We start from the raw sequence: 26,763 nt of genomic DNA, 5'->3' as shown, positions 1-26,763 counted from the left end.
TTGTCACATTGGCATAAAATATAATATTTCTAGTTACTACATAAACACTACAGGAAAACCTTTCCTGTGTCTTATGTCCCAAAACACAATTAACTAGTATAAAAGTAGAATATTTCCCAAATTATAAATTCTACAAATCATTTAATTTTATTTTTCTGATACTCACGCTTAAATAAATTGTCTTTACTGATCAAGAAGGTAATAACCCAAACAAATACGGCACATATAGAGGTAGAGAAAATAAACCTCATATTTTTTCTAGTACCTGGATTTGAATATTATATTTCTAATTATAAAATCATAGGCAAGGCTGTTTTAGACTAGAATGAAACATTAGTGAGAAGAGATAATTTCCTGGGTAAATTCGAGTCAGATCATTTCCTAAAGTATCATTAATCTTTTTTTTTCCTATCAAGACATAAAATGTGGTGCTTTTTAGTTTAATGATACAAGTGTCCAGGTAATCAAATGAGAAATGTAGAAACATAATACATGGCCCAATGCTAAGTCTAGCTGATTACAGCATCTTCCTTGTGTAATTTTTGGAATCATTAGGATGCTACTTAAACATATACACACACACTCCCACAATTATTCTCTGCAGTTCAATTCCCCCTCACTGAAGATCTCATTAAGACAGTATCATCTAAAGCCACACATGATGAACTTATCCTGCCCATCAGTAGAGCAGACAGAGTAGTGCTCTCTAACTGCTTTTCCCTGGTTAACAATAATGATGGCAGAGAATTCACGTCACTCTTGCTTGGGGTATAGTTCTTGCTGACCTATTGATTTTTGACTTCATCTAAATGGCTTATCTAAACTGCCCAGGCTCCCACCTGGACCAGCTAAGTGGCACTCACTTTCAAACCCAGAGCCTCATGGTTTCCCATTCAGCCCCCAAAAGGAAGAAGAGGCCTGCCCTCCCAGAGGAAGCTGTGGCTTGGCAATGAGTCCACCAGGGAAGCTGGCTTCTCCAATATGTTAAGAGAAATTTTCAATTAGATGCTTAGATGAACGTTTTCACATATGGAGTGATACGTAAGAAGGGCTTTTACTCCAGAACAACCTGCAACGGATTGAACTGCTCTATCATTGGGATCTATGCTTTCACTTTCAACTTTTTCTGAATGACAATTGTTTTTAAAATACTGAGACCCAAGGCACTTCAAAGCATTCATGAGAGAGTTCAGAGACAAAAATAATAAAGCCAAGACCTCCATTCTCCTTCTTCCATCACTATCCCAGGCTGAGTAACCAACTTGACTTAATTAGTTATTTTTATAACAAGGGCCTACTACATGTTAAGCATAGCTTTGGGCAGTTTACCTACTCTCTAGTTTACCCCTTCCAACAAACCTATGAAGCATTATAATCTCCAATTTTTTTTTTGAGACAGAGTCTCATTCTGCCACCCAGGGTGGAGTGCAGCGGTGTGATCTTGGCTTACTGCAAGCTCCACCTCCCCGGTTCAAGCTATTCTCCTACCTCAGCCTCTTGAGTAGTTGGGATTACAGGCGCACACCACCATGCCCTGCTAATTTTTGTATTTTTAGTAGAGATGGGGTTTCACCATACTGGCCAGGCTGGTCTCGAACTCCTGACCTTGTGGTCCGCCTGCCTTGGCCTCCCAAAGTGCTGGGATTATAGGCCTGAGCCACCGCGCCCAGCCAATAATCTCCATTTTATAGAAGAGAAAACAAGGCACCTGGTATGTGTTAGGTCCATATCAAGTGCTGGGGTTGAGATTAGTGACCAAGCATAGCAGCAAAGGCCTGGACTTGTCCAGCCCTGGTTCTACTGTGCACCTGATCTCATCAATGCAGGGGCCACACGCTCTGGAGAAGGATGGGCAATCAGAAAGAAGCCTGGGTTTGTCTTCAGTGCCACATCCATACTGCTCAAGTTTGCCACATTCAGTCTGCTTCCAAGTCAGCTTCAAATCAAGTGCTCATGCTGGTGGCCACTACGTGGAGGGTCTGCCTATTCTCCACCCACTCTTAAAGTCAGGTCCAATTGGGCAGAGATGTTTGCATAGTAATCCCCAGGGATTCTCCCTTGTGACATGAGGGGGGTGTGTGGAAGTGCTATTTTGATAAATACCAGGGAAAGTGAACTTATAAACTATTGAATAATGTATAATCAAGTGGACTGATAGGTAAAGAGGAAAACAAAACTGATGTTCTATGAGCAAACACGAAAAAGGAATGGGATGTTTTCTAATTATCTTGTGAACTTGGTTAGTAGATTAAAAAAAAGCAAATGAAGATTTCTGCCTGGATTGGCTTGAGGACCTAAATTATCTGGTTTACACTTGCAGAAGAATCAGTTTTGTTGAACAGCCACAGCTCCAGATGACTGGCATTCACAGAGGAAAAAAAAAAATGCCAAAAAGACTAGGAATAATTCTAGTCTGCAACTGAAAAAAAGAAAAAAAATTAAATGCTGCTCCAGGACAAGAGTGGAAGCTGCTGTAGTGACGAGACTTTTCTACATAACTGAAACGTGCTCACCTAATCAAATGGCTCCTAATTAGCTACTTATAGCCACTACCACCACAACTATACAGAAGTTTTGAGCAAGAAAACTGTAGCTGTTTAATTTGTCACAGGCTAAAATGTGTCTGCTTGCAATACTCAAATAAATGTTGTAAAAGATGAGATAAAATATGGAGATATTGTCTCCATTCCACGAAAAAATTTTTTTCAGATTGCTAAGCATGTGCCAAGAAAGATGATTTCTGTGGAGACACACACAGACCAAGTCTTTAAGTCTTAAGTACACAGCCATTTCCTTATGTCTGAGAAATACATAACCCTAAATATACCTAAATCTCTTCTCTAGTGACTGAAAGTTACATGTACATTTGGAGTGATGTGAGCTCTTCAAAACTCCCATTTTACTCCCCTTTAGGCTATTAATTGCATTATTTTGTCGCGATGTTATTTACAATATACATCAAGCAGATTTTTTTTAAACAAAATACAATTAGTAGACTGGCTTCAGGTAGTGCTGCATGAGGGACTTTGCACATATAGGTGCTAAAGGGTTCAAAACTAAAAATTGTAAGGTGTATTTTAGAAATTTACCAATTTTGGCCGGGCGCAGTGGCTCACGCCTGTAATCCCAGCACTTTGGGAGGCCGAGGTGGGTGGATCACGAGGTCAAGAGATTGAGACCATCCTGGTCAACATGCTGAAACCCCATCCCTACTAAAAATACAAAAAATTAGCTGGGCATGGTGGCGTGTGCATGTAATCCCAGCTACTCAGGAGGCTGAGGAAGGAGAATTGCCTGAACCTAGGTTGCGGTGAGCCGAGATCGTACCATTGCACTCCAGCCTGGGTAACAAGAGGAAAATTCCACCTCAAAAAAAAAAAAGAAATTTACCAATTTCATTGTAATGGACCAGAAGCTATTTTTTAACTGAAGTCCATTTTAAGAGGAATTAAAACCAGTAAGTGTCATTGCCCTAAATTAAATGTCAATATTAACTCCTTTATTATTAATAGAAGTGTGGCATTCTTAAAGTGGTCTTTACAGCATAAGAGAGGTGTGGAGCCACCCAGGTAACTACAGAAAATAGCTGTATATTAAAGGATATTGAGGCAGGTATGAAAAGTAACCGTGACAACTTGTGGAGTTAAAAGGTTCATAAAAATCTGAGAGAATAAGAAAGCAAGCACACACATCTGGGGTAATGTAGGTTAATGGACAAATGGTTCCACCTACATAGCTTTATAGCCCTGGAGGGCAAATCACCATGTTCACACAGATGGCCCAAATCACCCAGAAAAGAGGAATTTCCCTGCAGCACTCTCTGCTTCAGAAAACAGAGAAGTGCATCTTCGTTTTAGAAAGATTATCAACAAAGTGAGAGCTTAAGTGATCTGAAAACTAACCTACTTGGAACATGTTCGTTCCCCGGATAAACGTGGCTTTGTTCTACTTGTAAAGTGGCACATGACAGAATACAAATGATGTGGTATATCTTTTTTCTTAAGAAAAGGAAGCATAAACCCTAAAACAATATACTACGATACTGCTAATGCCAAAAAAGTGCTCTATCTGTAAACAGAAGAATCTATTTGGCACTTAAGCAGTAATGATTCAGAATCATCCGCAGGATAATTAAATTAACATCAGTCATTCATCACTTTGGCTTTGGTTGGTTAATCCTCCATGAAGACTTTCCCTGCAGTGAAGCATACCTCTTATTTAATGTGTGTTCCAAGTCAAATAGAGACCACCTTGCAAAGTTTGGAAAATAAGTAAATCCAACTACAAAAATTCAGAAACTTTACTCAAGTTCACAGATAAAACTCATGAGCAGACCTGATAAAAGTCTAAAGGTTGGCAGAAGGAAATTTAGCCAACAAAATAGATAGTGTAAAATAAACTCAGATTCTCCCTTCCAAAATTAGTTGGATTTTCACTATAATACTGTGTTAAGACTAATATAAAACTTTCAAAAGTAAAAATTTCATGTTTTTCTTTCTTTTCTCTGTATGTATATTGGGTAAATTCATCACAGACAGCATGTGATGCAATAAGGGACAGGCCGTGAGCTTTAAAACCTAACTGCATATGGAACAGGACTTGATTATCACTTCATTTCCTTTTGATTTACATTACTTCAGACCAGTCATTTTTACAAAGGAGATACTCTATGTTATTCAAGCATCTGCTCTTTCCACAGACCAACATTAATGCTCTTGAGGAACCTATATTGAGTGAAAAACAAAATAAATGTATTCAAGTCTCACTGCACTTACGATCTGAAAGAACATGTATTTTTTGAATGAAAGTGTTTGAAGGGTGTAGTTGAGAATTTCAGAATAATAAAGGTGTATTTGGACCTATGGCTGTTCAGAATTATAGCCAAAGTTGTGGGAATATATGTCCACTGGAGCCAATATAATATAGATCTGTTCACAAAAATTAGACGGCAGCCCACTTCAACTATTTGTTAGGCAATCTGGTGTCTTCCTACAGCCTTCAGACCATGCTGGGAGTGGGTAGAACCACTATCCATGCTGTTTGGTTTCACCATAGCAGCCTCCCTCTGGTTTCTTAGATCACTGGGTGCTATAGACATGAAAAGGTTTGGGTTTAAATTTTTTTACCTCCCATGGTATCTAAACTTTGGAGTTGAGGACACCACCTCAAACCTCCATCTTTCCAGGAGCAATCTGAATAAAATTTACTCATAGTGAGCAAAGAGGTGATTTTAAAGAGGAGAAAATCTAGAATCGTGGTTCTTAAACACTTTTTACTCATGGATTCCTTTGAGAATCTCATCAAAGATACAGGCTGTCTTCAGAAGAAAGAAAAGAAGAATGGGAGGGAGGAAGGCAAAGTAGAGAAAAGAAAAGAAAAGAGCACACACATTTTGCCTATTTTTTACAAAGATTTCAAGGGAAAAATCACTGATGCCCTGAATCTAAACCAGGACCCTGATAAAATCAATAGTACTGTGGCCGTTTCCCCAGGCCCCTGTTGGCTTTGAATTGTGTTTCTTGTTCTCTAGTGTATGGTCCAGCTGGCGTCGCTCCCTTGCTGGGTCAGTGGGGCTGGGGCACTTCATTGGGTAGAAGACGGGAGGAGGGCACAGATTCTGGGCTCCTGCTCTTTCTGCCTCCTAATCAGCAGTCTTCAGCACTCAACCCTGGCTGAAAGCTCAAGAGTCTGTGCCAGCTTTGACTGTCTTCTACTAAATGAGAGTAATTCACATATAATTTCTTTTCAACACTTTCAGTGTTTTTTCCAGTGCTAAGGACATAATCCAACAAGAAATCAAGTTCCACAGTTTCAATAAAAAAATACAATTAAAAGTGCATATAATGCATTTGCGTCCAACTGACATTTCTGACAAATACTTCAACTGTTTAACAAACCCTGAGGAGGAACTGAAAACACCAACAAGGCATTCATCCAATTTGCACTAGCCTCTAAGTGCTGGCAAACCAATGTCTGTGAAGGCTTTTAATGTTATTGATAGCTTATTCAAATAGGCTGGAGCAGTTCCCCAGGGCCTGAATCACCACTACCTCTGAGGCATAAACCACTCATAAAGCAAAGACGAGAGAACATGGTCAGAAATAAGTGCTTTGCAATGCCTAAATCAAAATGGCCCTTCTATGATATATCTATGATGTAACCAGAGGGCAGGAACCCTTTCTTATAGTTACAACCCAATTAGCTGCATGAGGGCCTTGAAAAGCACAGAATGACTTCCTTTAAGGAAAAAAAAAATAGTGCTGTTTTAGGAAACTTTAACAGTACGATGGTCACAGAAAATACCAGGATCTTAAAGTTTGTTCTTTCAAATACATCCCATAGCCTCACTGAGAGAACAAAAACATCAGGGGAACAACAACAACAAAAAGGCATAGTACAAAAGTAAAGAAAGGGGCGAACAAAAATGGAAACACTGAAAGAAGACTGGATCTGGCAACTGAGACTTTATACTGGGGGAGGAAGAAACAGGTGGAGAGGGGGCTAAAGAGGTGAAGCAGCAGCCCCTCGCTGGACGGGGTGGAAAGGAGGCTGGCCTGCCACAGATACAGGTGGCGACTAATGGGTTCATGGCTCAGTGCTCCACAGTGGGGAAGGTAAGAGAATGAAAACGTTTGAGGCTAGAGGATGATGACTTTGATCTTAAAATGTGTATACATACACTATATGAGCATTGTAATGTATATATATATAAAATACACACATATACGTATGTATATATTTTTGGCTTGCAGGAAAGTGGAGATAAGATGGAGGCAGACTGAGGAAAGAACAGGTCAAGACAGTATGAAAACAAAAAGAACATCACTTAGTTGAAACATGTGTGAAGAGCTCTGATGGGCTTTTGGAGACCCTAGTTAGTAAAATGCAAGATAGACGTTTTGGGCAAAATATTTGGGTAAAGAACCAAGAAGGAACAGTGTCTGATTCCACTGGTATACAACATCTTGCTTCATACTCATCACACACAGTTCAGTCATGCTGGTTTCAGACTGACATACTTAAGACACGCTGCTCTGCCTGTCCCTCTGGTAATCAAATCTTGGTTATCTCATTGCTCATTAGGCTCTGAAACAGGGCCTGATCAGGGGGAAATAAAAGGAAAAAACTTGAACCAGTTCATTTGTGAGCAGCTCCAGTTAAATGACTGATGGGGAGGAGATTTGAACTATTAATGAAGTTTGGTTATTATCTGTGAGTTTCAATTATGTTTGGCATCTTGGCTCCCAGGAGAAGTGATAATTGAGAGCCAGCTGTAGAAATGGCAATTACAGGATGAGGAGGGTATCAGTATTCTGAATGGTAGTTTTTATTGGCAGATGGGCTTGGTTTTAAGAGACCAGTTGGCAAGGTTGTATGTCTCCTGACATTCATCTATAGAAGATGCAAGGCAAAAAAAGCTCATTTGCACTTCCATGTCAGAACCACCAGGATAACTCAGAAACCCCTCGTACATCATGAAAATAGTGGGAGGCTCCTGATGGCAAGAATACTGGGCAAATATAGGGTCCAGATATAGAGCTCTCACGTAGCAGGTGGAACCAAGCTTTAGCAATTTGAAAACTCCACGAGACAACGAGTATGCCTTATGTAGAGATGGAAAAAGTCCTTAGCCTAGGGAATGAGTAGAGGCTTTTACAGAGTCTCAGTACACAAGAACCAAGGTCTGTATGTAAAATTCTGTGTAATGATTTACTATCATGGAAAGATAATTGGGATAAGCTGTCCTATGTGAAGAACACAGCTTGTAAAACTGTATATTAAATGATCCAATTTTTGTAAACAATATTACAGGTGAAAAAAGACATCTGGGAAGAAATATTTAAAAATGCAAATAGTGATTATATTTAGGAGGTAGGATTGTGGATCATTTCCATTTTCTTCTATTTGCTTACCTAAATATTTACATTTTCTACATTGAACACATATTGCTTGAAGAGTAAAAACATATTTTAATAAGGTATTCACACTAAAAAATGCATTTAGTGTATTTTAAAATGTGTTAATTAGGTGTCACATACCTGTAGTGTTGGACCTCTGAGAATAAAAGAGCAATTTGATCATTGATTTCTAAAACCCCCTAGCGGCTGCCCCAGGATCTCTTAAGGAAAGGTCAGGAAGATACAATGTAGGCTTCACTGGCTGCAGTATATTTGCAAGAATGTTTGATCTGCTAACTACTTAAGATCTTACGGAGCCTGTGATTACATACTCTCTATTTTGTTAGTGCTTGAACAGCAAACTAGAGGTTGCCTATGGTTTTCTTCTTCCTTGATAATACATCCAGGACTCAAAGGATAGCAAATGAAGATGATAGTTACCCAATCTTGGCATCATAGTGTTGACTGGAAACTTTCCTCGTGTTCTACTTCTGGTGGATTTAATTCCACTGTTCTGCTGAGTGGGTGCAACCTTCTGCAGAGAATAAAGCGGCTCTGTGCTCTGCCTCCTTCCTTTTGAAGTGCTTCCTTTCCTACCTCTGCTTCCCACTCAACTAGTCACTTCATGTAAGGAAGAAAACACAGGTCCTGGTGGAGAAGACAGGATTCTAGACTGGATTTATGAGGACCATTAAGGAAGCTCCTGTGGATGTGTGATGTTGAACAGCTAGGGTGGGGTGGGTACCATAGCAATGGACATGGCTGGGCTAAATTTGAGAGATAAAAATGCCTGTGACTTTCACTAGACCATTACATTAATTTCCCAAAGCAACAAAAGCAACAATAACAAGTGTACCTTTAATGCACAAGATTCTTTATACAGATTATCTTGCAAACTCAGAACAAACCTGTCCAGTGGAAATGAACGGACCTATTTTACAGACAAGGAAGGAAGCCAAGGCAGAGGGATGTGAAGCACAGGCCATGGGCATATGATGTACGCTTACATAAACACATGGAAACATCCAGCTATGAAAATGACATAGAAGCTTGCTTTTGTAACCACTCATCAACTTCTCTTTCACTGAATGGAAGAGTTTAACTCAAAAATGAGTTTGTAAGCACATATCAAATGCTTAAATACATAATTCTGAAGACACTCGACTCTTCTTCACTGGGTGAAGCTATTAGGGTGACTATTGGGAAAATACCTCACCTCTCTGTTCTTCAGTTTGCTAATCTGTAAAATAAAGACAGTAATGGGGTATATCACATGGGGAGGGCTATTGCGGAGATTAAATGATATAAGGGGAAAAGGCAAAGCCCCCAGGGTGATACCAACCAGATACCCTTCAACAGTCACTGATTCTTTCCTCATTCTGTGGATAAGGAAAAGCAAGTCCAGATGAGTGGGAGCTGAAGATCTTTCATTCGAAACCATATCCAATATAATACAGCTATGACTCCAAGGACTTCTTGGCCCCTACTTGATGCCCTTTTTTTTTTTTTTTTTTTTGAGATGGAGTTTCGCTCTGTCACCAGGCTGGAGTGCTATGGTGTAATCTTGGCTCACTGCACCTCCACCTGATGAGTTCAAGCAATTATCCTGCCTCAGCCTCCCATGTAGCTGGTACTATAGGCACACGCCTCCATGTCTGGCTAATGTTTGTATTTTTAGTAGAGATGGGGTTTCACCATATTGGCCAGGCTGGTCTCAAACTCCTGACCTCAAGTGATCTGCCCACCTCGGCCTCCCAAAGTGCCAGCATTACAGGTGTGTGCTACTGCGCCCGGCCCCTATTTTAATACTTCTGATGGACAGAAAAGTCATTCTTCATTTCCATGCCCTACTCAGAGTTTTAACCTCCAGCTCTCACAGAAGTAAGAAAAACAATGCTGAAGTGAACATTTCTTAGGGATGGAGATCAAATTTCAAAACCTTTGATACTGTTTTGGATAAACGTGTTTTTAAGAGATACGATGAAGGTAGAGACACTGTCTAATGTGCTACCAGTGTCTCTGAGTGTCCAGACTCAAGACTTGTTGAATTTGTCTCTACTGTCTGGAAAGACACCAAAGTAAAATAAGAAAATCCTAACATTTATTTCTGTCTCAGTGGGTTCTGAATAAAATCCCTACAATTTACCTTCTTTAGTAGTGGTTCAAGGATTGTTATTGTTATTTTTGTTTTACTGGTTCAACAAATGAAAAAGTCAGTGGACACAGAATTTCAACTTTCCAAATCACATCTGATTTTTGTCAAAGCACAAGCTACATCTGAAAGAGGTGGCAATAAACATGTATGTTTTGTGGTTTGGACCTTCCATTTATATTTCCACGTCCCAAATATCTGCTCATCTCCCTCAGCCACCATGAACCAGATTCTGAGTACTCATGCCACATCTCCCATAATAATCTCAATTCTTTACATAGCTTCCGTAGTTTTCATCAGCCATGTTTTCTCATTTGTCACTTTGCCTTTCAGAATTGTCTTATTACATTATTTTTATGCTTTTCAGTTTTCTTCATTCCAATGCATCCATCTTTTGTAAGATGTCATAAATATTCAGAAAAATATTAATTGCTTTAACATCTGGGATAAATACATTACTTTGTTTTCTTTCTTTCCCCACCTCACCACCTCCCTGCCAACATTTAACACTATAGTCTATCTGAAATTTATTGGACTATTTGGTTATGACCAAAAATACATTATTCTCTTTCTTACATTTTTACTTCTCAGAACTGCTACTCTATTGGTCTTGCAAACTTCATTAAGTAATTCATCCTTCTTTCAAGGTGCTACTGTTCATTTGTATGCTTTAAATTAAGTTAATTAAATAATCAAAATATGGAATTTCCTATTTATTTTTAATCTGTCTAGTTCTCAGTCCAATATCATAAAATTTTAGTAACAGTCATTTGTAATTGATATTTTGTTAAGGCCAGTTCATCTTTGTGATTTCTATTTGTTAAAAAAAAGCAGTTTTTATGTTCTTGATTCTTTCTTCTAGATCATTTAATGATTAGATTATAGAGTATTTTGTAAGGACTTTTATTCATACTTTATAGGAATTTTTAAGCCAAAGAAGTTGGGAATTCTTGTGTCAACCAATCAACCAATGTTTTAAAATTCAACTAATACACATTAAGCTCCTACCACCAGCAGGCACAATGCTAGGCTCTAGGGCTAAAACAATAAGGAGTATATGCCTCTTCCCACCCCATCCCCAAATGAGTGCAATTCAAATTCATGAAGGTTAAAGCTAAAACAAAATGCACAAACTTAGAACAGCTCCAGGAAGGCTGTTCACCTGCCCCCTTCACCCACCATCCTCACTATTACACGGTTTCACTTACAAGTATCAACATAAGCAAAAGGCTCCAGGAAAGCAAGGGCCTGAGACTATTTCTGCATACTATCTCATTTGACTAAATACTCTACATGTATATGGACCTTATTTGTGTATGGAACTAGAGGTTAAAAGACATGAAAGCCCGGATTGAAAAATGTGTCTTAAGAGTGAAGTATGGATAAAGCCAATGATTGCCCTAACCAACTTCCAAACCCAGTTCAACACCATTAGCCAGGCAGAAATGTTTCATCAGCCAGTTGAGGCTAACACTGCCACTTTAATTAAAGAGTTATGATGTCAGTTTGGAAACACAATGGGAGAGGAGCTGTGCTCCAGCAATACATTAATACAATTTCCATCAACATGGACAAGCTCCCACATAATGCAAGGGAGAGATGTGTGTAAAGTTACAAGGTGAAAGCAGCTGTAAACAGAGGGCAATCTCAGAGTTTCTGCTGTGAAGGAATTACTCTTCTTAGATTATTAGACTGACCTCTTGCTTATGTTTTAATATTTCTTAACGTGCATGGTCAAGATTCTAAGTCACAGGACTTTAAAGGTGCTATAATCATTAACCAACCACATAAAGAAAAGTCATGAGGCTGACCATAGCAACAGGTCATTCAATTTACCTAGCAGTGAGCCCTAACCCTCCCACCTTCATGCACTCCCACTATTCATCATGATAAGCAATGTCTGAGTCTATCCTCATGTCCATCAGAGTTAATGCAGGTACATTTTAAATGTCCTATGACTAAGCTTGCCACTAACACATATTTTGTTAATTATCTTCATGTAACTTTCTCCAGTATCATTTCATGTGTATGTATATGTCATCTGATCATTTGATTAATACTGACATGTAGTCAAGAAGAAAAGTATGCTTTATGCTATCTTGAGTAACTCCCATTTAGAAGCCTACTTCTGAGCACAAAATTTGCAACACACAATTCACTTTGCAACTTCAATTTTACTCTGAGAAACACCCTTTTAAAAAGTTGCACGTAGCCTTCATATTTCCTTATTTTTCTTTGTATTCCAAATCCACAGAGGATGAGGAATTATCCTAGACACATAATTATCTTATAGATTTTAAGCCCTTATAGCTAAAAACATACTTGCTTAAGGGTTCACCAATGTTTTACAAGAGTCAAGTGTTTTTCCCTTTTGTCCTGAGTGGGGTTCATCCTTCATCTGGTGATCCTTTATACAGTGTAGGTTTCTCACTTTTTTCTTTCTCTCAAGATAAACACTGCACACCTGACTACATTATCTCAGGAACTGAGTTTTAGCATGGTTGGACCATCTGGCAGCACAACTCAGATTTAATTAATGTTTACCGAGTACCATGTGTCAGAGCCCGAACTACGCATTACTGCACATTTGGCTGAATACCCCACTGTGTACATAAGGCTTAATTCATTAGTTGACCATTTTTCCAAACTCCCCATGCATCCACCATGAATTTTATTCTCTGTATGCTGATGTTTTGGCCTCTTGGAGCCTTGCTGGCCTGGAGGGACTGCCCCTCCCATGGTTAGCCAATGCCTGCACATGGTAAAGGACACACCTGCAAGCAGCTCTCCATATGCAAACCAACAAACTCAGAGCCCACACCCCACCAGCTCCATTATCAGACTGTCATACTCTGGACCACTATTCTCCTTCCCTAATCACCCCAGGGCCACATACCATACAACTTGAGACAGCCCTGTACCTCAGAGCCTGCTAAAATGATGCAAACTAACCAATCCTAAACCTGCTTACCCTGCTTTGCTCATTCCTTCCCATGGAAATCAGAGTAAGGCTCTTGCCCACATTTCTTCTTGCTTCCCCTGCCTCCTGCCTGATCCTGCTGCTTCCTTCTGTGTTCCCTGCGTGGTGTGCCATGCTGTACTTCTCGTTTCTAGGGGACTCTGGGTATAATAAACTTCCTTCATGACAGTAATTTCTGTGTCTGCATATTTTACCATATCTAGTTAACACAAATCCTGGGTACCATTAAAACACCCCACATAATGATAGAATTGGCAGCTAAAATTATTTGGGTTTTCTTTCATCCCACCCTCTATGCTCAGTAAACAAGATTAAAACTTTTTGTTGTTTACATTACCTCATCTGGTCCATGTTAACGATACTTAATAAAAACAATTATATGTAAGTTCCTCTAGTGAATAACCAAAAAGACTTAATTATTTTCTACTATATGAAAGAGCAAGCTCTAGCTATCTACCATGTCACTTCACAGCACCCACCATCATGCCACATTGCTTCTCTGTACTTGGGGACAGGCAGTAATGACATTCTGCCCACATCATCTTCTCCCCCTGAGCTAGCAGGCTGGAAACCCACTAGTTACCTCAATCTGTTAGATACGTGTTCAGAGGGCCCACATTTCACTGGACCAGGAGCTGGGTGTGTCTTTGCAAGTCTAGCTGTTACACTGAGTATGGGGTTATTTGGGCAAAGCTAATTGGCTTTAGATCCTGAGACTGCTTCAGAGAAGTTGCTAAGCTAGTTTCTGTGCCATTCCTTCTGCTGGCATCTTCATCTAGCTTCCTGTCCTTGGTCTAAAAGTGCACTCTGCTTGGGCAGGCAGCAGCAGTTGGGAAGCAGAGACACTGGCATATGGAGATCTGTGTTGCCCAGCAAGGTTTTTTTCTTTTTTAAATTTTTCTTTGTAACATGTCAGAATGTAAAGATGGCCATTTTGGGGGGGGGGGTCAAAAAATGGACTTTAGGGCAATATACCTAAGTTGATATAAATATTCTTAGGGATGTATTTCCAGGAAAGGTCACAAGCACGGAGTTTTGCTTCAGAGAGGTCTACTGAAGGTATAGACATTTCCCTGTTAATTCTGATAGACGTTAAATGTACAATAGGACAAGTATGTAAAATTGGACTAAGTATAGAGTTCAAGAAATTAATGACTTTAGATCATACAAGAGAACCAAAATGTAACTTGTTATGTATTCCTTCAGTGATCATGATGAATAAAATATATATGGAATTTTTTTTTCTATCCTAAACTAGCTTTGTAATGGTATATTTGAAATAAGACTCTATAAATTAAATCCAGGATTGCATGCTGGCCTGCTCTCCTTTTTCACATTTGGCATTTCTGTCAATGTCATAATTTTAAGAATATGTATTCCAATCAGCAGGAGGGTAGTGAGCTACTCAATGTGTCTCCATGGCTTCCATGGAGGATATTTACTCACTCACTCTACAGATATTTTATGGAGCAGGTTTACTATGTATAACAGACTGTCTTATGTAATTAGTATATAGCAGACAACAAAAGACAGAAGCTTGAAGTCTAATACCATGAATGGCTGGAGGAATGAATGGATGGATGAATACATAAAAAATGTAACCAGGTGAGGGATCATGAAACTAAGTAAACAGAGCTTAGCATATTTCATTGATAAGATTCCTTTTTCACATTTTAACATCCCTGAAATCAAGATCTGTCTTAATATTTATGGCATATTAAAATTACTGACAAGTTTGCAGTACTCACAGCACAACTGTCATGTCCCTGCACATGCATAAACTTGGTCATGGCTATTCATTTTGTTTTCACTTCTACTGAGTTATGGGCATTGTTGGCACTGCACGTGTTCTGTTTAATTGCTAATGAAATGTTTTCAAAAAGATTACACTATCATTTGGCACTGCAAGGAGACATTACTGAGTATGCATGAAGGCACCGAAACAGGAGTGTGACATAAACGTTCTATTACTAAAGGAAACATTTGTCTTTGTTTGGCATATATCATTTTATAAAGCAAGACCAAATGCTTTGCCAGACTGAATAAAGAAACACAGGAGTTAATGAAGCTATGTTATAGTTTCTTACTGAGATTCATGCAAGTGGGTTTTCCATCACACCCCAAGCAATGCTACCAATAACACTGGCAGGAAAAAGTACCAAACCCAAGGAAGAGATGAAGAAAACTTGAAAGCAGTGAGAGACTAGAGTGACCTATTCATGCATTATCATGGAAGAATATCCTTAAAGTGGAATGTCATAATAAAATTGGCAGTATTTGTTGATTCTGGATAGTTTTAAGTTATAGGGTATTGCAAATGCACAACTTTAGACAAACTACCAAACTACAATTTCAATAATTTGGTATAGTTTTACAGATCACTAGTCACTTTAAAAAGTCTATTCACTCTTACTTCTAACAATGTTTTGGGCACGTCTCCCATTCTGATGTAAGAGCGCGATGATAAGAAAGCCTGTTTCACTTTCCCAACTTTAGTAGGTGCTGCTTTGATTTTTGCCAGTTTACAGATATTAGAAGGGAGGTGCTGGATCTGTATTCTAAACTCAAACCTTACTACTGCTACCAAGAATGGAGTGAAATACTTGGACGGGAGAGTCCATTTGAAATCTCAAAGCATGCATATGGGACTTTGAGATTCTTAGTACAAGAGTAACATGAATCAAATGCCAACTATAAGGATATGTTTCCAGGCAGCATATGGTCACAGCTCAAAACCGAACTTTTTTTTAAAAACTTACTACAGCAAATTATTTTGGAACCAGAGACAGTTAAAAATCATACCAAAAAGAGCGCGCACACACGTATACACACACCCCTCTGGGGAAGAGAAATTATAAAACAATGGATATAGATTATAATAGAAATAATTTTTAGGCACATCTTCAAAACTTACTGTGTCACAACTGTGCCATCAGTTTTTGATACTATTCAGCCAAGCAACAACTACTTTAATGTAGAAGTGAGTATCATATCAGGAATAAGCATGTGGCTACGTCCACCACAAAGACAACAGGGAGAGCTTTATATGGTGAACACATATTTCAGTAGTGTTAAAAATAGACCGCACCATATATGTGGTATTTCCCACTATGCAGAAGGCCTGCTTTCTGTTCCTAGGGCTCTATGTTAGTCTCCTTTCTGGTTTGCACTGAGAATTCAGGGATTCCCTGAACTAATACCACTTTCCCCAGTGACTTCATTTCAGTCTTTCCTTCTAGGTAGACTGGCCTGGGTCGGAAATTCTCTGACAGTTGGTACAGGAGAACAAGTGTGCCAGTGTGAATGCTGCAGGGGATGTGTTGTTGCCAACTGATGGGGTGTACTTCCATATGCAGAACTAAAATAGACTTGGATGATTGAGAGTAGAGACTGCTCCTTATGCGCCAGTGAGGGAAACACTTGGTTACCTGTCTTCTGGGGCCATCTTATCTGAATGAATGAGGTGGGTTTACATGACTGGGTATTTCCATCTGACTTATATGCTGGAGATGGGGTGGGGAGAGTCTGGGGAGCACCAATGTGGCCCTTCAGTACATGTGCACACAGTTGGGGGGTTCCCAGAGGGAAAAAAACACTCTGTAAAGGGGTCTGATGTACCAGGCCAGTAGAGCTAGCATATGATGCCACCGCATTACAATGAAGGCAACTCTCAAGAACTGGGAGACAGCACAGAGCATGGGCAGGAAGTCAAACAGATCCAGGTTCAAATCCTGCCTCTATCACTTACTTGCCCAATTATCTGAACTCTTTAAATTCAAAAAGATGGGGAAAATAATAATAATACCTCCTTAGAGTGATGGTGAGAATTAAAATAATATATGTCCACACCTAGTAATGTGTCTGGCGAATAGAATGTGCTCATTGTGTGGACACGACTGTGTTGCCTCTAAGGAAACTCCCTTAAATGTAAATGTTTTTACAGATATGATTTTTAGCATGGGGGTAAATCATATAGACCACAAAATGGCCTTGGCTACGGTGTTTCAAGGGAATTATGAAGTTGTCTTATGGTAGGAATACATCTTGATAAGAAAGAAACATGTAAATGTGAGAATCCACATGTGATCAGTGAGAATGAAATAGAATTTACCATACATTTGTTGAGATTTGCTTAATGGCAAGACTATGTGATATTTCATGTTACTACCTCCACCCTGAGCCGCTTTATGGTCGATGTGTTCCTCAATCTTGTGTAAAACTCTAAGCATCACTTCTCTGCACTGGAGGAAGTTTTGTAAAGCAAATAACCCCCACCTAATCCACCTTGCTATGAAGGCTGAAACTTTCTCCCATCTTGGAGGGGACAGACATGTGTTCTGTATTCTTTGCATTGGGCTATCACCCTGAGAGGTGAGCCATAACTTCGAACCACTTTGGTACGCTCCGTAGAACCCTTTCCAAAACTGCAAACGCCGACTGAAAGCATCGGGAATAAGAAAACGCTAAAGAATCGACAGAGTAATTATCCGCACCTTGGACATACTAGTGTTTGAGGATCTTTGATTAGACTGCACGGTAGATTTAAATTTTTGAAGCTCTTAGAGCATAGACCTCGGTCGAGTCCACTCTACGCAGAGATAACATGGGGCCACTAACTACCTGCTGCACTGTTTTCACACTATGCCGGCTCTGGGTGCCGTCTCCACAAAGCTCCCTCCCCAGGGGGATTCCCACAGAGGAATTTTCTCAAGGAAGGTCCCGTGTCAGGAATGCTGCTCGGGTACGGGTTCCCACCAGCCTACACGCAGGGCACGGGCTCACACGGCAGGGTGGGCTGCCTCTTTAAAGGCGCGAACCTCAGGGACCCCCGAGTCTGGCTCCTCAAGTCTGGGCATCAAACTTTCTCCTAGAACAAAACCTCTTCGAACCCACAAGGAGACAAGAGGAGGACAGAGCCCGGGGATGCCATCAGCTGCGGCCGGGAGACAGCGCTCCCACCCCCGCCCGCTTCCCTCAGCCCCCACCCTCTTCCTCCGAGGGAAGGCGGCCCCGGCTGCACAGCCCCGCCCGGCCCCACCCACTCGCTCCCCGGCCCACCGCCCGGGCGACGGAGCCCACAGCCTCACAAAGCCACCTCCCGGGCGCTGCGGTTCCCCAGGGCGAGGGGCGATCCGGGGTGAGTACCTGAGGAAGAGGCCAGGACACCGGCGCCGGACGAGACCCGCAGCATCGCCCGGGCGCCGCTGCCGTGGTTGCCACCGCCCGAGGCTACTTCGCTGCGCCGAGCGCTGGAGCCGCGGGGACCAGGTGCTGCCGCCGCCGCCTGCGCTCCCTGCGCTAGCTGCGCCCGGGATAGGCTGCCCGGCGACCGCCACGGTCAAGCGGAGCCCCGCCCCGTGCGCGCCCGGCGAGTCGCGCCCCCCCCCCGCCCCGGACGCGCCGCCGCCCCGATTGGCTGCGGGAGTCGCTAGCCCCGCCCCTGCCTGCCGCGCTCCTCCCACGCCGGGGGCGCGCGCGGCTGGCGGCCCCGCGGCGGGCGGACTCTCCAGGGCGCAGCGGGAGGGTGCGGTCCGAGCTGGGCGAGGCTTCCTGCGGGCACCGGCGCGCTCGGCCTCCGCTCCTGGGCGCTGCAGTTGTCCCTCTCCTTGCCAGCCCAGAGACAAATAGAAGGCCAGAAAGAAAAGAAAAAGAGAAAACATCTCTAGAGCTCTGCACGGGGAGGGCAGTCGCCGTGGCAGCAGTGGTGTGAAATCTTATTGGTATAAACTCGTTTCTTACGGAAGCCCAGGAAAGGCTGTCTAGGGTGGAGCATTGGAATTATCACCAAGGCTTTTTTGTTTTTGCTTTTTTTTTTTTAACCTGCAGGTGTCCTTACACACCTCTAGACGTCTTTATCTTATGAAGAAACTAAATCCAGTTAAACAACTTGTCCAAGGTCATAGAGCTGGTTGCAGGTTGATTGTGTATTTCGATGTTAAAGCTGCCTCAGCTTTTATTTCTTTTCCGTCCGAGAAGAGTTGCATTCTCATACGTTGTGCTTTGTATACTGTAAAGCAAGGAATCAGTTAATAATGCAGAGATAGAAAGTAGATTCGTGGTTGCTGGGGGTGGGAGGACTGGGTAAGTAATTGCTATTGGGTAGGGCTCTCTTAGGGTGTTGAGAATGTTCCGCAGTTTGATAGTGGTGATGGATGCACAACTCTGAATAGTCTAAAAACCACAGAATCGTACATTTTAAACTGCTGAACTTTATGGAATGTGAATAGTATCTCAATAATTCTGATATTTAAAAATGTTTTGGGCGGGGCAAGGTGGCTCATGCCTGTAATCCTAACACTTTAGGCGGCCAAGGTAGGTGGATCATAAAGTCAGGAGTTTGAGACCAGCCTGGCCAACATGCTGAAACCCCGTCTCTACTAGAAATACAAACATTAGCCAGGCATGGTGGTGCATGCCTGTAATTCCAGCTACTCGGGAGGCTGAGGCAGGAGAATTGCTTGAACCCAGAGGCGGAGGTTGCAGTGAGCTGAGATCATGCCACTGCACTCCAGCCTGAGCAACAGAACAAGACTCAGTCACGGAAATAAAATAAATATATATTAATGCTTGAACCTAGAAAGTTAAGGCTGCAGTGAGCCATGATGGTACCACTGCATTGTAGCCTGGGTGACAGAGCAAGACACTGTTTAAAAAAAAAAAAGTATCCAGAGTGATAATGCTGTGGGGAAACCCACATAAGCAAATATTTGGAGTATGTCACAATTCTTCATGAGCAGAAGTTATGACTTATGTACTAGCATCCATCCATTCATTCAACAATTCACATCCTTCTTTATCAAGTTACTCTGACATGGGTACAAAGATAAATAACGCATGATCTCTGCCATAGAGGGGTTCCCAGTCTATTTAGGGGACAGTTTATAATATGTTACTCTAGGGAGGTAAACAAAGTGCAGGTTTTGGGTGCTAAGACCTAAGGAAGGACCTTGGCACAGCCATAAAGCGGCTGAAGAATGTGTAATGTTTCAGCAGTGGCCATCGTGGCTAAGTGTGAGAGGTGTGACAGGAAGTGAAGCTGGACAGTTACTCACAGGACAGAGTAGTAGTGTGGACTAGAGCTCAGCTAAAGTGGCGCAGGCTAATTAGGAAGTAAATTTTTTATTCCTTCTTGGTCATTCCTATCCCTGGTGTAGTGTGTGATTTTGGTGAATGGTCTCAATCATCATCATATGATCAAACAATGGTAACACCAACTGGCTTTTGTTTCTACCTCTGTAGTATGTATGAACAGTTTTTGTGGATTGCCTCCTTTGAAGCTCAGAGAGGTGAAGGGGATGCGCTCAAGGTGTTATGTCTTTTTTTTTGAGACGGAGTTTCACTCTTGTTACCCAGGCTGGAGTGCAATGGTGCGATCTCGGCTCACCGCAACCTCCGCCTCCTGGGTTCAGGCAATTCTCCCTCAGTCTCCCGAGTATCTGGGATTACAGGCACACGCCACTATGCCCAGCTAATTTTTTGTATTTTTAGTAGAGACAGGGTTTCACCATGTTGACCAGGATGGTCTCGATCTCTTGACCTCATGATCCACCTGCCTTGGCCTCCCAAAGGGTGTTATGTCTTCTAAGTGACAGAGGTGGGATGAAACTCCATCTCCTAACCTGGGATCTTATATTCTCAATACTGTCAGCCTTTCAAGTTATAAAGCTTCCTTATAAGTGCAAAGAACTCTAAAGCTATAAAAGCTCTCTAAGCAGTAGCAAGTGAAACCTGTTTTTTCACTTGGAGTTTTTCTGTGTTGTGATTGGGAGCTAGAAATATTACAAGCCCTAGGAAAAAAAAAAAATTTAGCTACTAATCTTAGCTCTTCAATTGAGTCTGTTCAGCAAAGCCCTGGATTCCAGGTTTTATAAAAAGTGACTCTAAAATTTAAAAACAGGATGCTGCCTATTTCTCTTGTCAGTGTACAAATGTCATCATGCTGAGGGCACCTTCCTTTACATCCCATTCACCTGTCCATCCCTTATGGGATTTTAAATACCTTTTGAATGCAGGTACAGGTTGAGCATTCCTAATCCAAAATTCCAAAATCTAAAATGCTCCAAAATCTGGATTTTTTTTTGAGATGGAGTTTCGCTGTTGTTACCCAGACTGGAGTGCAATGGCACAATCTCCGTTCACTGCAACCTCCGCCTTCTGGGTTCAAGCAATTCTCCTGTCTCAGCCTCCCGAGTGGCTGGGACTACAGGTGCACACCACCATGCCCAACTAATTTTTGTATTTTTAGTAGAGATGGGGTTTCACCTTGTTGACCAGGATGGTCTTGATCTCTTGATCTCGTGATCCACCCGCCTCGGCCTCCCAGAGTGCTGGGATTATAGGCGTGAGCCACCACACCCGGCCCAAAATCTGGATTTTTTTTTTTTTGCCAATCAGTTTGAGCTTATGAGGTTGCTCAGGTTAGCCTTGAACTGATGACCTCGCCTTCGCGAGCGCCATGACCTCCGGCGGGAGCCACTTTGGACCCCTAAAATCTGGATTTTTTTGAGCGCTGACCTGATGACACAAGTGGAAGATTCCATTCCTGACCTTATGTGATGAGTCACAGTAAGACACAAGTGTACAACACAGTTTACTTAGTGTCCCCAAGGGAAACAAAAAAAGACCCATGTAACCCCCTTCTGCTGTGATTTTTGTTTCATGTACACCCATATTTCCCCATGCAGGCATGCCCACGTAGGATAATAAAATGGCACATGTGCAGGCTGGACTCTCTAATGGTAGGTTCCCCATGATGCCCCACATTGGGTCAAGATCTACATGCAGTGCTCACTGTGTTTTTTGTTTGTTTGCTTATTTTCTGCTCCATGGTATAAAATTATTATTTAAAATGTCAAAAAGCTCTGGAGATACCCCATGGGTAACAATGACAAGAACTAGAGGAAGCATTTATGTTAATCCACAGCACAGAAATTTTAGCTGTTGGAGAAACTGGACAAGGTGTGTGAAACCTCTTATGGAAGAGAATGGGATAGGGATGATTATATGTGACCTGAAGAATCAGAAGGATGCACTGTCGAGGTTCCATGCTGAAAGTGATGAATAGAAGTTAATGAAAAATAGGAAAACAAGAAAAGACCTATTCACGATGAACTAAAAACTGAAGGGAACTGTGATATTCAACAGTCTGAAGAAATTTAAGAAAAAACACAGCATTAAATTGTTAAAGATTTAATCATAAGAAAGAATCTGCTGCTCATGAGGCAGCAGAGAATTTTTTTTTTTTTTTTTTTTTTTTGAGACAGGGTCTTGCTCTTGTCACCCAGGCTGGAGTGCCATGGTGCAATCTCAGCTCACTGAAACCTCCACCTCCCAGGTTCAAGCGATTCCCTGCAGCAGAGAAATTCATTGACGAGTTTGCCAAGGTCATAGCTGATTAAAATCTGACGTCAGAACAAGTCTATAATGCTGATGAAACATCACTGTTTTAGTATTATTGCCCCAGAAAGACACTGACTACAGCTGATGAGACAGCCCCTACGGGAATTAAGGATGCCAAGGACGGAATAACTGGGCAGGGATGTGCTAATGCAGCTGGCATGCATAAGGGTAAACTTGCTGTGATAGGCAAAAGCTTGTATTCTTGGCTGTTTTCAAGAAATTAATTTCTTACTACTCCATTATGATGCTAACAAAAAGGCATGGATCACCAGGGATTTCTTTTCTGACTAGTATCACAAACAGTTTTTACCAGTGGTTGGTTAGTGCTGATTCAGCTGGACTGAATAACTACTGCAAGATAATGTTTGTTATTCCTCGACCACTGTCCTGCTTATTCTCCTGCTGAAATTCTCATAAAAAATATCATTTATGCCATATGCTTTCCCCCAAAATGTGACTTCATTAATTCAGCTATGTGACCAAATATCAAATGAAGAGTAATTATAAGAAAGCTTTTTTTCCTTTTTTTTTTTTTTTTTTTTGAGATGAAGTCTCATGCTGTCGCCCAGGCTGGAGTATAGAGGTGTGATCACGGCTCACTGCAGCCGCCTCCCCAGTTCAAGCAATTCTCCTGCCTCAGCCTCCCAAGTAGCTGGGACTACAGGTGCACACCACATCTGGCTAGTTTTTTATTTTTAGTAGAGGCCGGATTTCAACATGTTGGCCAGGCTGGTCTTGAACTCCTGACCTCAGGTGATCCGCCCACCTCAGCCTCTCAAAATGCTGGGATTACAGGTGTGTGCCCGGCCAAAAAAACTTCCTTGAAAAGCATACTAGCAGCACTGAACAGAAGCATGAGTGTAAAAGGTTTTTAGAAGGAGTTCGGCATGAAGGATGCTGTATATGCTTTTTCCAACACTTGGAATACAGTGACTAAAGATATAGTTGTGCATGTGTGGCACAACTTCTGGCCTGTGACAATGTTCAGTGAGGATGATGAACAAGGTGGTGACTTTGAAGAATTCGGTATGTCAAGTGTCAAAGTGCATACTGACCTCACATATGCAAGAAATATACCTTCAGAATTGATGAGTAAGCTGCAAGAAGTGGATATAAAAGAAGTTTTTAACATTGATAATGAGGCTCCAGTGGTTCATTCTCTGAATAATGGTGAAATAACAGAAATGATTCTGAAGCAAAGTGATTGTGATAATAGTGACAATGGGCCGGGCGCGGTGGCTCACGCCTGTAATCCCAGCACTTTGGGAGGCCGAGGCGGGTGGATCACGAGGTCAAGAGATCGAGACCATCCTGGTCAACATGGTGAAACCCTGTCTCTACTAAAAATACAAAAAATTAGCTGGGCATAGTGGCGCGTGCCTGTAATCCCAGCTACTCGGGAGGCTGAGGCAAGAGAATTGCCTGAACCCAGGAGGCGGAGGTTGCAGTGAGCCGACATCGCGCCATTGCACTCCAGCCTGGGTAACAAGAGCGAAACTCCGTCTCAAAAAAAAAAAAAAAAAAATAGTGACAATAAAGATGTTGTTAACACTGCAGAAAAAGTGCCTCTAGATGGCATGGTGAAAATGTGTGATGGGCTTATTTGTCGAGGGACTAGAGCAGGGTGCACTCATAACAAAGCAAGAAATCATGCTAGTTATAAAATCAAAGAGACTGCCAGGACAAAAACCAATGCTAATGAGGTAGATAACTCCCGAGGAAACATTTTAAAACGCCACCCAGCAGAATACCTCCTCATTTCTAGAGGACCCACTTCCTTGTCCCTCAACTACTTCTGATGTTTCTTCTCATCTAAAAAAGTAAAATATAATACTCAGTAACCTTTAAATCAAAATACACCATCATAGGTGGAGACCAAAATCCTGCTGTTACCTGTTATTATTATTTTTTTGAGAGACAGGGTCTCACTCTGTTAACAGGCTGGAGTACGGTGGTACAATCTTGGCTCACTGCATCCTCTGCCTCCCAGGTTCAAATGACTCTCATGCCTCAGCCTCCTCAGTAGCTGGGACTACAGGTGCATGCCACCACACCCAGCTCATTTTTGTGCTTTTAGTAGAGACAAGGTTTCACCATATTGGCCAGGCTGGTCTTGAACTTCTGGCCTCAAGTGATCCGCCTGGTGGAGGTGGAGGTTGTAGTGAGCCGAGACTGTGCCAGTGCACTCCAGCCTGGGTGACAGAGCGAAACTCCGTCTCAAAAAAAAGAAGTACAAAATTACTTTCAGGCCATGTAATGTGAAACAAAGTTTGTGTTCATATTTGGGTCCCATCCCCAAGATATCTTATTGTGTATACGCAAATATTCTGAAATCTGAAGAAATCCAAAATCCTAAACACTTTTTGTCCAAAGTATTTCAGATAAGGAGTACTCAACCTCTTCAGTGTTTTGTTCATTTCCTTGCTTCCCCTCCCCTCAATTGTATTCTCATCCCTATCCTCAGCTCCCCCTCCCCACCCTCTTTTCACTCTCAGTAGGCCCTTAATGAATGTTTAAATGTCCAATGTCATTTTAGCATCAGAAAGGGAATCTTTTTATTCAATTCTAATTGTCTGTGGTGCTGACATACATTATGAAATCTCTATATTAATTAGCTCATATAGCATACGTGCTCTATGGCTTTGGGACATAGTTATAAGAACATTAGAGAATTACATTAACACTTCCCACACTTTAATAAGCTGTGTATTGAATTCTAAATCTAAATGCTTGGAATTTAAAAGTTAGTCTTATTCTAGGAAAATGCAATATTAATATTTTAACAGTAAAGACACTACTTGGGAGCAGAAGAAATTTAATATTCATTATAGAATTTTTAATCCCTGAGGAGATAATTTACTATAGATTTTAAAGGTCTTTGAAGTCTTTTGTAAATCTTCCTTGTTTTTCTTTTTCAAAGTATCTTCTCTTTGGCTCATTTTTTTCTCTTTCACAGGTTTCTGATATCTGATTAACACCTTGGCCTTACAATTCGGTTTTCCATAAACTTCTGTGCAGAAATCTAGGGAATCCAAAAGAACGTGGGAGTGCTGATCTCCCTGCAGTCTGAAGCCTGGAGAAACCGTCTGGAAGGCTATAGCTGTTCATCTCACAGGAGCAGATGTTGTCCCTCCCCAGGGAGTTATTATGGGTTGGAAGAAATGGGAAAATGAAAATAACTTATTTTGTGAATGTTATCAAATATGATAAGCACCAGCCAGTTAGAGCTCTGAATGAGTAAGTATTCTTTACTGATAGAAGCAAAAGCAAATGAACATTATGGTTTTCTAAATACATTCAGAAGCAAATAATTTGAGCAAAAGCACAGACCTAATTGGGTCACAGATGATAGCATGTGGGAAACAGTCCTGGAGAAGTAGAAAGTGTGTTGCTAGGTCAGCTCAGCTGGTTGTCATCTGTCAACCCTACCCCTAGCCATGGCTTTGCAGACTTCTCTAGTAGGCTTCCTCCTTTCCAAGGTGGCTAGGCAGAGAGTCACAGAGATAGTGATCTAAGATCCCTTAGGATGCTTATGGGACCTGCTTCTGTGGGTGAAAAGCCAGTCAAGGATAGGACCGGAGAGGAACCGAAATACTTTCCTGCTGAGCTATCTGCTAGCCCCTTTTCAGTCAGCTAGCCGGAGGTTTCTTGCTGTTTTAGCACAGTAGATTTACCTTATGGTTAAATGCGGTTCCATTTCAGAAAAGGAAACATAACAGCAGATAGCGACCACAGAAGTGATAGCCTGATGAAAAAGAATAATCTTGGGTATAGTGTAAAGGTAAAAACTATGAAGTTTTTTAAAAATAAAAAATTTCGCTTGCATACACTCTCTTTGAAAAATTTCACTTGCACACTCAGCCATTTGCTAGTTGAAAAAATATAATCAAACACTTGATTATATTGTGGATGATCAGGGAAAACATCATGTTGTAGGTGGATTTGGAGCTGACAATAAAGGATGAACAAGGATCAATAGTCTGAGAATGAAAAGGGAAGACAGAAATTCCCTGTTGAATAAAGGGCACCAGGAAAGTCACAGGATGTAACAATGTATATATGTTTCAGGAAGAAGCAAGCAGACTCAATGTGGATGAAGTGTGGAGGGGATTTTGAGAGATGAAGCTTGAAATACAACTGTATTGACCCTTGAACAAGGTGGGTTTGAACTGCAGGTGTTCACATATACACAGATTTTTTCAACCAAACATGATGAAAAATACAGATTTCATGGGAGGCTAAACCTACATATACTAAGGGCTGACTTTCCCTATCTGCCTTCCGAGAAGTATGCACAGGTATACATGGAGTCCTGGAACCAATCCCCTGCATGT

At 41.4% G+C, this 26,763-nt stretch overlaps 2 protein-coding genes across 6 annotated transcripts in view; one reads left to right on the top strand and one right to left on the bottom strand.

Moving 5' to 3' along the window:
* Positions 1-18,754, bottom strand: part of FRY (FRY microtubule binding protein) — a 472,456-nt gene extending 453,702 nt beyond the window's left edge. For 4 of the 5 annotated variants that reach the window (XM_054256748.2, XM_078375252.1, XM_078375253.1 and 1 more), the window contains exon 1: positions 18,176-18,754. In XM_054256748.2, the coding sequence (XP_054112723.2) occupies positions 18,176-18,690 (515 nt within the window). In that variant the 5' untranslated portion in view covers positions 18,691-18,754. The remainder of the gene's footprint in view (positions 1-18,175) is intronic. The other variant, XM_054256746.2, reaches the window with a different exon arrangement.
* The window catches only part of LOC118154028 (uncharacterized), a 39,959-nt gene continuing 27,108 nt past the window's right edge, over positions 13,913-26,763 (top strand). Inside the window, exons 1-3 of the mRNA XM_078375263.1 lie at positions 13,913-18,167; positions 25,386-25,666; positions 26,498-26,587. Of these exons, the coding sequence (XP_078231389.1) occupies positions 17,672-18,167; positions 25,386-25,393 (504 nt within the window). The 5' untranslated portion in view covers positions 13,913-17,671 and the 3' untranslated portion in view covers positions 25,394-25,666; positions 26,498-26,587. The remainder of the gene's footprint in view (positions 18,168-25,385; positions 25,667-26,497; positions 26,588-26,763) is intronic.

This window comes from Callithrix jacchus, chromosome 5 (genome assembly GCF_049354715.1).
Source record: "Callithrix jacchus isolate 240 chromosome 5, calJac240_pri, whole genome shotgun sequence".
Classification (NCBI taxonomy): domain Eukaryota; kingdom Metazoa; phylum Chordata; class Mammalia; order Primates; family Cebidae; genus Callithrix; species Callithrix jacchus.
The sequence above is the reverse complement of the archived record's forward strand: the minus strand, read 5'-3'. Positions and strand labels throughout refer to the sequence as shown.